General features: G+C 39.8%; 1 protein-coding gene across 1 annotated transcript; it reads left to right on the top strand.

The window, feature by feature from the left end:
* Nucleotides 1-5099: 5099 nt before the first annotated feature.
* Nucleotides 5100-7383, top strand: LOC129776359 (uncharacterized protein KIAA2013 homolog). The gene is made up of 3 exons (XM_055781949.1): nt 5100-5400; nt 5457-5931; nt 5985-7383. Exons 1-3 carry the CDS (start codon nt 5229-5231, stop codon nt 7213-7215), a joined length of 1878 nt encoding a protein of 625 aa, XP_055637924.1. The 5' UTR covers nt 5100-5228; the 3' UTR covers nt 7216-7383.
* The last annotated feature ends 3033 nt before the right edge of the window (nt 7384-10416 follow it).

Here is a 10416-nt window from a genome sequence, read left to right as displayed (position 1 = left end):
CCTGCTCGAAGGAAGCATTAACCGGCAAAATAGAGTTAATGTCTTCATCAAACATCCAACGTAAATGAGGAAGATTGAAATCCCCTAAAACCAATACACGACCTTTGTCGCCGGCAAGTTCAAGTAGGTTTTGCACAAATGCAGAATGGTTCTCATATAGAACTGTTTTACTATTGGGTGGGAGATAAACATCGCATACAAATAGATGGAAATTCGAAAGTACAATGCGAGCGACGATTAACTCAAGTCATTCACACCCAGCAACGACAACGGATGTACTTTGCAGTCCGTTTTTTTTCGTGCGGAGTCCACGTACGTTCTGGTAATACAGAGTTAGCGCTGTGTGTTTAGTTGTAGAGTCAAGCGGGGTCGATGGATTAACAACGTGTGATGAATGGGAGTATGTTGTGAATTTCGGAGCTGTCTAGTGGTACGTTCGTTGAAGAAACAAATGGTATTGTGACTTGCCTGGCGGTGAATCTCGAATATCGAACTTTCATCGCAGCAGTCAGACAACTGTGAAATCAAAACAAAAACGCGAATGGTTATGGAAGTTATAGTTTCTGCAGAAAATTATTTATTGCGTATTCGTATACATTTGAATTAAAGGTAAAACCATGTAAAATGATATATATTTTAATTAATAATTTTTCTCATCGAATTTTAGAGCAGCAAGCGGTCGCAGGAGGTTAGTCATCATATTCTAAATATCACACAGCAACGACATGGATGTGACGGTTTACCATTTGGAGGAACGTCGTTTTGTGAACGCATTTACCGATGAAGGTTGCGTTAATGGATCATTTTTTGTTGTATATCCGAATAATCGCTTCCTGGCTAAAGAAACCGACAAGATGTGGTTCCCATCTACAGGGTGTACAAGGTTTTGAAGGGAAAATATCCCTCACCCGAGGAAACCATTTAGAACCTCATGACATTAAGCGGATGAATTGCTTACATACGAGTTGTTGGCCATAGCATCCCAGACGTGCCAAGTGCGGTCAGGTTGACACGCCTGAAAAGTGGCAATTTTCTGGAATTTCCCGATGATGGAGACAAATCTTGAAAATATAACGCTGCCTGGCAACAATTCCTTAGTGGTTCGAAATCAAAATAGCGAGGTTCTTTTATCTAAAGTTAAGTATTACCAGAACGATTTGAGTGTAGTTAATAAACGTTAGATGAACACAAAAGAATATAATTTTTTCATAAAACGGAATAAAATTACGATCTCGAATCGCTCAAAAATCAATTCAATTCTCATAAATTGAGGAAGCTTGGTTGAGAAACTACTTATACAGTGCCATAAACTGCACCACGAACGCTTCCAAATGGAATATATGTTTGCATCCTTGCTGCATCCAGTGTCCATCCTGCCAGCCAAAGTTCAACGTTTGCGCCTTCAGACTCATCCCAATTTTCAACCGGATTCTAATTAACGGAATATAACATCCGATGGGTTGTCTTGGGTTAGCAGCTCGTATAGCCGTTCCCTCTCCGCTTCCAGTTTCTGTGGACTTTGAGAACAATCTGATTGGTGGTTTCTCGGAGGAATACTTGGCTTTCGGCATCTCTTCGTTCATCTTGAACGGATACTGTAGTTTCTTGCAAGCTATCAGCATGAGGGAAGCCCATCGCAAATTGCGCCTTGGCGGTAATTATTTTCGTTAGCTCCGAATGGATGTGTAAACTTTCTTTCTTCCCGATGTGCTGAAATGCATATTCACTGTTACTCTCAAGAATGACAATCTAACATTCAAAATTTTAAGATATTCCTCCTCAGATGGTACCGCACTCTCATTCCCAAGTAACGACTTCTAACCGCGTTTATAAGCCGCGAAGTAGAATTGACGCACAGAATCAATCTGCACATAAACACATACTTTCCCATGGTTCTTCGGTTCTTATCAGCGCATGCTGGGTATCTTTGTCAGCTCATCCACCTCGGACAAGACGATCGTCTTGAATTCCCTCTGTCCACTGGGATCAATCTTACCGGCCCCGGAAAGACCGCAGAACATGAGATGCGGGAATTAACCCTGGGAGCAGAGATTTGAGGTAGTTCAGTTAGGGACAAACTTTATGAAATAAAGTTACCGTCGTGACTATTTTTGCTGCGAACGGATTTTAACGATTTGCATACCAATCAATCGAAAATTTTCTAAGATTTGTTTTATACACTATTAATTACAATCCCATAGTCTGTATGTGGTTTAAACTGATGAAAATTGGAAGCATTCTTATTTCCCCATACATTTGTTCTGTCCATTTGTGTGCTTTCCCGAACAGAGCTGTCAATAACGGGCAACTTATGCAGCCGCTAGAATAAAAACAACGAACGGGGATAGCGAAAGGGAATATTTGCGGAGTAAACTCCACCCTTGCATAGTAAGTAAGCTGTCGCTAGCGTATAAGTATTGCATCTCCTCTGAGGAAAATTCTCAGAATCTTTCTGTGCCCGAATCAACAAAGGTCGCTTATTCTGCTCGTTTTGTGTTTTGTGTTCCCCCTCGAGTTGTGAACGCTAGCGAATATTTCACTTGAAGTGCATTTTATATTGCAATTAACACAACCATCCTAGCCATGGCAAAGCAGGCGAAAAAATAGAAGAGTGAGAATGATTATAGGTTGCTTCTAGCCATCAGTGTTTAGCTTTGAGTGTGTTGCTTGTTTTCGTTGAGCGAAACTTAGAACTCGTTCATTTCCTGTACATGCGAATAGCATACCTTCGATACTTTTAGTTGCCATTCGTATTTGCTCTCGTGCGCATCGGCCCTGTTCTGATGCAACAAGCTCCTAGCTTCGTTGACGGTTTTGACAGAGAGTCGAGACACGATTTTTCATAAACGGTCATTCTCGCGATGTTTCATTTTTATCGCTGCAACTGTATGCATCTGTTCGACGCGTGTTTGATGCTTGTTAAATTGCGATGCACGGAAGACGCCTCTCGTTAAATACTCAGTGCAATGCGTGCATTGATATAAAGAAACAAATTGCGACATATGACCAGTTAGTGTATTGTTCTCGGAATGGCAAGAAAGAATCGTTGCTTCTCGAAATGATTCTACAAAACCACGCAAGCCATTGAACCTTTTCAGGGTCCCCGGAACTTTTTATTAAAGAGTTATTTATGGAATTTCGACGTATTCGCAAATAATATCCAAAATGATAAACCAACAAATTTCAAAAAAAAAAAAAGATTGCCTAGTCTTACGTCCTAAGCGGTCGTGTCTCGGATACAACCCCTCGATTTTTTTTAAGTTTTCGACGAAAACTTTAAATGTTGATGTGCACAAGGCGCCTAGAAGTATATCCTAAGTTGAGGCCGTTCCGTCACTAAATTGGTTAGGGGAGCGGTATATGAAAACAGTACGGAAGAAAGCAGAAGGGGAATTATTTTCTTGAAGCGTGAAAGAGACAGACTGATCAAGAGCGAGCTTTGGCACTAGCGTTGCTTCTCGAAATGATTCTACAAAACCACGCAAGCCATTGAACCTTTTCAGGGTCCCCGGAACTTTTTATTAAAGAGTTATTTATAGAATTTCGACGTATTCGCAAATAATATCCAAAATGATAAACCAACAAATTTAAAAAAAAAAAGATTGCCTAGTCTTACGTCCTAAGCGGTCGTGTCTCGGATACAACCCCTCGATTTTTTTTAAGTTTTCGACGAAAACTTTAAATGTTGATGTGCACAAGGCGCCTAGAAGTATTGAGGCCGTTCCGTCACTAAATTGGTTAGGGGAGCGGTATATGAAAACAGTACGGAAGAAAGCAGAAGGGGAATTATTTTCTTGAAGCGTGAAAGAGACAGACTGATCAAGAGCGAGCTTTGGCACTAGCGTATTCTGTTTTGTTTACACACAAAACACAATAGACTTCCAAGATGGCTGAAGAGTGCTTTTAGCAAGTTGGTCCACCTTAGGATATACTTCTAGGCGCCTTGGATGTGCATAAATATTTGCCAGCTACTTTTGTATCCGCTATAATAGCAAAGTAGTGTCTGAAATAAGAGGTTGTTAGCGGAGTAAACTGAATCAAGCCATAAAGAAAAGTAATATCACATCCCTGCAGTCTGCAACTGAAATATAAGGGTGCAACAGGATAGAGTTTGCGAAAAAAAAAAAATTAAATATCAGTAAAATTGCGAACATGTCTGGAAATTTGGCATCCTTACGCTGCTGGAAAACAAATTTCGAAATAATTCGAAGTCGAACGGATTGATAAAGTGCGATTCACATACAACATCCACGTCACGTTTACGTTCCGTTCCGTCACGTTGCGTCAATTATTCTTCTGAACTTTTATCGGAATAGTCTCATATTGGGGTCTTGTATTGTTATTTCTGATCCAATTTTGTTCAGCAAATATTCAAAATTTTCAGCCGACATTCAGCAGAAGTTTTCGAATTACAATTTGATACGATTTTAAACAAAATGTTTTTTCAACTCACCTTTATCTGCTTTTATTTAATGATAACATCCACCATCTTCTAGCATGTCTTTTGCGTTTATTTTCTTCAGGCATTTTCAATTTACAGCCCGATATCAATATAATTGTTCGATATTTGCATCGTCATCCATTTTTCAAACCTTTTTTACGTAAAATCAAAACAAAAAACATTCGATCCAAATACTCGGCGATTGTTTTGACCCTTTTGACCGAATGCATTTTATCGAACATTCACTTCACCGTGTAGCAGCACATTCGTCACAACAATTGTCGATTCATTGAGACGAATATTTCAGTCACACATTCGAGTCAAACGTTGGACGAATCGTGTAGCACCGGCATCAGCTGACACAGCTGTCAGTAGGAATCAAAACGGGTTCAAAACTGCATACATCTCAGCTATTTTGCTCTCGAGATGTTGGCATCAAAAGGAAAAGGACGGGGCTACTGGTGTACGACCACTTTAACAAAAATATTGATATCCCAACTCTGTCGCAAAGTATTCAAAAATCAAAAACCAATTATGTACCTTACAATAATCAATTCTAGCAAAGAATGGTGTTGTAAATCATAAGCATCCCTACAAGTACAACACAGCGAAATATTTTGTAACTTCAGACACAGGGAATGTTTTGGTTCATGTTTTCAGTTGCCTTCTTTGACATAACTGCAAATGGGCAGAAAAGTGCAGCTAAAAACTGGTTTTGTCGCAATGTACCTGTTAAAAATATGAAATATTTATATCGTAAATCAATTGCCTTCGTAGAAACACAATCATGAATACCAAATTCGATACCAGTGAATTCACCAGACGCTTGAAGCGAACATTCGATGGGAATATTTCCTACCGGAAACTGTTCTTATTGTTATTCGTTGTGGCGATTTTCCTTCTTTACATCGGTCCATCATTCCTTCGGTGGCTGTTTGGTGGCAGCGAGCCAGTGAAAGGTTCGTTATACAATTTTCGATTCTAGAACTAATTTCTTCAGTATTATACCATTCAGATCATACCATTCGATGTATGGATGACCGGTTGACGCCCTTCTATCTGCAAAACTTGGAGTACGGTGTCAACATCCGGCACCAACCGGTCTTCCCTCATGAACATGACGCCATTCCATACGTGGGAAATGGTTACTTCGGGCTAGAAATACAGGAGGACGCGCATTTGAATATATTCCGGGGTCGAGCCCTGCAGCAGCCGGTGAATTTCCACCCGGTGGTGAGTGTGGCTACTGGAGGAGGACTTGAGACACACCGCCAAGCAACGGTGGTGGAATATTTGAGCGGGATAGTACACAGATTCCAGTGCTTTTCGGAGGGATATTACGCCTCCTATCAGTATTATGCGCACCGAACGATACCATCGGTGCTGGTACAAGAGATACAGATAACGAACACGAAAAACCAGCTGGTCGATGTTGAATTGGTTGCACCCAGAATTTCAGATTGGCCGACTGCGGTGACCAAGAGTGTTAAGTAATCATTGGTGCAATTGTTGCAGAAAACTATTCTCATTGAGTGTCTTTTAGGCTCCAACATGGTTCGACGATTCTTGAGTATCAAGTTATCACGGGCGTTGTGGATGTTGCGTCGACTACGGTGGATGAGAAACGCATTCGGGTGGTATCCATTGTGGCACGTAAGATGCCACGCGTATTGACGTTGAAGAAACGGGGCACCACAAAGTTAGAGCTATTGCTGACTATAATATATTCGGAACCAATAGAAAGGGACAAATACTCAATATTCAAGAGTTCTACACAACAGCAAGCCCTGGATGCAATGAACAAAGCGCTGCAAGCAGCGGAACACGGTGAACACAATGCCTACTATGCATTCAAGCGTGATCATGTCAAAGTGTGGAACAGCTTGTGGGAAACCGGGTTCCATATTAGTACTTCCATGGCGGAAAATACATTGAATGGAAACGATATCAATGCAACGATGTACGCAGTTATTTCTCAATCGAGGGCGTACGAATACGAGAAGTCGAGTAGCGTGCAGGAAAAATCGGATATTGCAAGGGCACTGACTTACGCAGAAGGTTGTTATGATAGCTATCATACGCTGCAAGCCGAAAATCTGTGGAAGAAAATGAGCAGTTTGGAGGAAATGAATGGGATAGTGGCTTCCTGGGTGTTAACGTTGGAGAAACAAGGCTGCCACAATCTGCTTAAGGCGGGTGCGAGTGGTGTTGTTCAAGCAATGGTTCTTAGTTTTGGCGGATTCCGCTTCAGTAACCAACATCTGGAGCTAAATATTCATCCGAAGTATCTACACCGGGACTATGAATTCCGTCGGCTTAATTACGGCAATATGACACACGTAAACATATCAATCGTTGTGCGGGATGATAACAAGGCAGTGCTGTCGGTAGCATTGGATCGTTCGGACCGTAATTATTACGCTTGTGATGCTGGCTGTTTGGACACTCCAGTTCAGCTTGGTCCTTCAAAAACTATCTTCCCTGTAAAGCTAACCGAACCTATAACATCCATTCTGTACATCACCTCCGACAAGATTCACATGGAAGATCTACGGCACGCTATACATGTCAAGGAAGTGGTGGAAGCACCCGCTCACGAGCACCATGTGATTGCACTGCATAAACACGGTCATTCGTTGGGAGGTCTGCCCACACTTTTCTGGGTATCGATTTGCGTAATTATAATCGTATTCCACGTATTCCTTTGCAAGTTAATAGTGAAAGAGTACTGTGAACCACCAGATAAAATGCGCTACCGATACAGCAAGCCGTAAACTGGAAAATTTCTCATCTCTCGGAGGGATTCCTTTTATTTTTTCTTTCGCTAGTATAAACGCCGTAGCAAATGTACATAGTGTAGCTATTTGGGCATTCGACAGACGCACATGCCGCTTTAAGGTTGCAATAAAGGCAATAGGCCACATTGAATGAGGCCTGTTTGATGACTGATTAGAATCCATTTTGCTATCCGAACTCCATTGATAAGTTTTGACATCACAACATCTTTCAGAGACATTTATTTATTTACTATGACTCTACATCCCATTGAGATTAGATCTGATTCACTACTCTTCTCCAATAAAACCGGTCCATGGCTGCAGTTCTCCAACTCCCGGCTGCACCGATTCTTGCCAAGTCCTGTAATTCGATAAAATCCGATATTGAAAGCAAATTAGGTGAAAAATATAAAGCTGTTGTCCCGAAACCATTAAAACCAAAAGTGAAAATTTTGGGAATGTCTGATCGGTATTCCTCTGATGTTTTCATAGACTTGTTCCCCCATTTATTTATTTATTAGGCTCATTAGCATTTTAGCTGTAACAGAACCGGGTTTAATCGTGTACATGTACATATATTTACGTTTCTATAAATTATAAATTACACAGTAGTTAGTAGTAGCCATTTACGCGTTAAGTTTTCTGTTCCATTACATTATGGTAAATTACACAGTAGTAGCCATTTAGGCGTAAGGATATTCTTTCTGTTCCATTGTTCAGCAGACCGGACAGCGGAGACAGTTGATATTGATCATTGTTAGATTATTTATAGAACAGCAGCCCGATGTTTCTTGCAGAGCAGAGCAGTTGTATGGATGAATCGATCTTTGTTCCACCGTGGATCGATTTCCATCGCTGATGATGGTTGCGTGGACGTAGTTATTCTATAACAACACAAATATGGTCAATTGAGGGCCCTGAGTTTGAACTCACGATCGATCGCTTGGTAAGCGAACGCGTAACCAAGTGGCTACGAAGACTCCCTATCATAGACTTGTTGAAAAGTCAAAATGAAAACATCGGGATAGGTGACGTTAATGTGGTTACTATCTATGAGAATCCACGCTTCAAGTACAATAAATATAACGTAGTGCTTGAAGTTGACAGTAAGTCTTTCAAAAATTTAATAAGCGCTGAAAAAGTCAACATAGGATGGGATCGGTGTCCCGTAGTAGAAACATTCAATGTTATTAGGTGCTTCAAATGTGGAGAGTTCGGCCATATAAGTAAAAATTGTCCAAATGATGAAAAATGTTCTAAATGTAGTAAGCAACATTCCACATCTGAATGTTCATCGATAATGACCGAGTGCGTTAACTGCCGAAAAATGAATAAAGAACGTAAGCTAAATTTGGACGTCGGTCATCCAGCATATAGTACAGACTGCCCAGTTTATAGAAATATTATAGAAAATAGGAAATCTATTATTCGGTACGAACAATAGCAAACAACGACAAGTGCTCGAAGTAAAAACTCTAATATTCTGTATTTCAATATTGCTGGGTTGCCTACACACTTCAGTGAATTGAAACTAATTGTAGGTAACGAACGTCAATCGTTGGTATTTCTCACAGAAACTCATATAGTAGATGCGGAAGCTTTCGACCAATACTATATTTTGGGTTATAGAGCTGTTTTTTGCTTGTCGCACTCCAAACATACTGGAGGTGTTGCTATGTATATCCAGGAATCAATATGTTTCAACATTCGGTTCAACGAAGCGATTGATAATAATTGGTTTTTGGGTATTGTTATAGAGAGAGGCATTCAGATTGGAAATTACGGACTATTATACCACTCTCCCAGTTCTAGTGACCAGCATTTTATTGAACTTTTAGATAACTGGTTAGAGCATTTTTCAAATTTCAGTGGAATTAATATTATCGCTGGTGATTTCAATATTAATTTATTTGATGATCTAAACTCTTCCCAATTGAAGTGCCTGATGAATTATTTCGGATTAAAACAAACGGTTTTTGAAGCTACACGAATTACCCAGTTCAGCAAAACACTGATTGATCATGTTTATGCAAATTTCGACACGGTTCAATCATTTACCGTTGATGAACTGAAAATAACTGATCATGAAACTATATTTATTAATTTCTATGATACTAACTGTGAAACAAATGATAGAGTTTTGACAAAGTACTGGAATAATTATTCGAAGGAGGCTCTGTGTGCGCTTGTAACTAGAAGCTTGGATTCTTATCCGGTATCGGGTGATTTAGAAACCAGGGCATCTTTCCTTGCAGATTCTCTGCGAACATGTACTAAAAAACTAGTCAAACTTAAGTTGGTCGAGACTGAAAACACGAGCTTTTGGTATTGTCTTGACTTAGTGCCAATGAAACGTACGAGGGATAGATGTTACAAAAAGTTTCGTAGAATTAATAGTACTATCGATTGGCGTTATTATACAGTTGCTCGCAATAATTATTCGAGATCGCTGAAAAAAGCCAAAACAGATCATATCCAGAGAAAGATCGATCAGAACAAAAATAATAGCAAACAGTTGTGGAAAATTTTAAAAAGTTTGATGAAATCTAAAAACAGTTGCCCGCGATCCATAACTTTCGAGAATTCAGTTATAACATCAGAAAACCTAATAGCCAATAAGTTCAATTCATAGTTCGTTGACAGTGTTTCACTTATTAATGATGTTGACGTAGAACTACGCTGTTATTTTATATAAGTAGCTCATTTATACCTTCGGATATTATTTTATAATGGTGTGAAATTTTAGAAACAACTTTGAATTTGTTTTGAATTCCTCCCAAATCGCACACTATCTACTAATACTCACGCGAGAACCTTTATAGCATACCTTTTTTTTATCCCATTTATTTATTTATTAGGCTCATTAGCATTTTAGCTGTAACAGAACCGGGTTTTAATCGTGTACATGTGCATATGTTTATGTTTCTATAAACTGTAAATTACACAGTAGTAAGTAGTAGCCATTTAGGCGTTAAGTTTTCTGTTCCATTACATTATGGTAAATTACACAGTAGTAGCCATTTAGGCGTAAGGATATTCTTTCTGTTCTTCCATTGTTCAGCAGACCGGACAGCGGAGACAGTTGATATTGATCATTGTTGGGTTATTTATAGAACAGCAGCCCGATGTTTCTTGCAGAGCAGAGCAGTTGTATGGATGAATCGATCTTTGTTCCACCGTGGATCGATTTCCTTCGCT

Source organism: Toxorhynchites rutilus, chromosome 3 (genome assembly GCF_029784135.1).
Source record: "Toxorhynchites rutilus septentrionalis strain SRP chromosome 3, ASM2978413v1, whole genome shotgun sequence".
In the NCBI taxonomy this organism is placed as follows: Eukaryota; Metazoa; Arthropoda; class Insecta; order Diptera; family Culicidae; genus Toxorhynchites; species Toxorhynchites rutilus.
This window is presented reverse-complemented; position numbering and strand designations above follow the sequence as displayed.

What these genes read in the sequence shown, in the direction of transcription:
- LOC129776359 (XM_055781949.1), top strand. Translation starts at nt 5,229, where the DNA reads ATGAATACCAAATTCGATACCAGTGAATTCACCAGACGCTTGAAGCGA. An exon ending in TGGCAGCGAGCCAGTGAAAG is followed by an intron (nt 5,401 to 5,456) that starts GTTCGTTATACA and finishes TATACCATTCAG; the next exon opens with ATCATACCATTCGATGTATG. An exon ending in GCGGTGACCAAGAGTGTTAA is followed by an intron (nt 5,932 to 5,984) that starts GTAATCATTGGT and finishes AGTGTCTTTTAG; the next exon opens with GCTCCAACATGGTTCGACGA.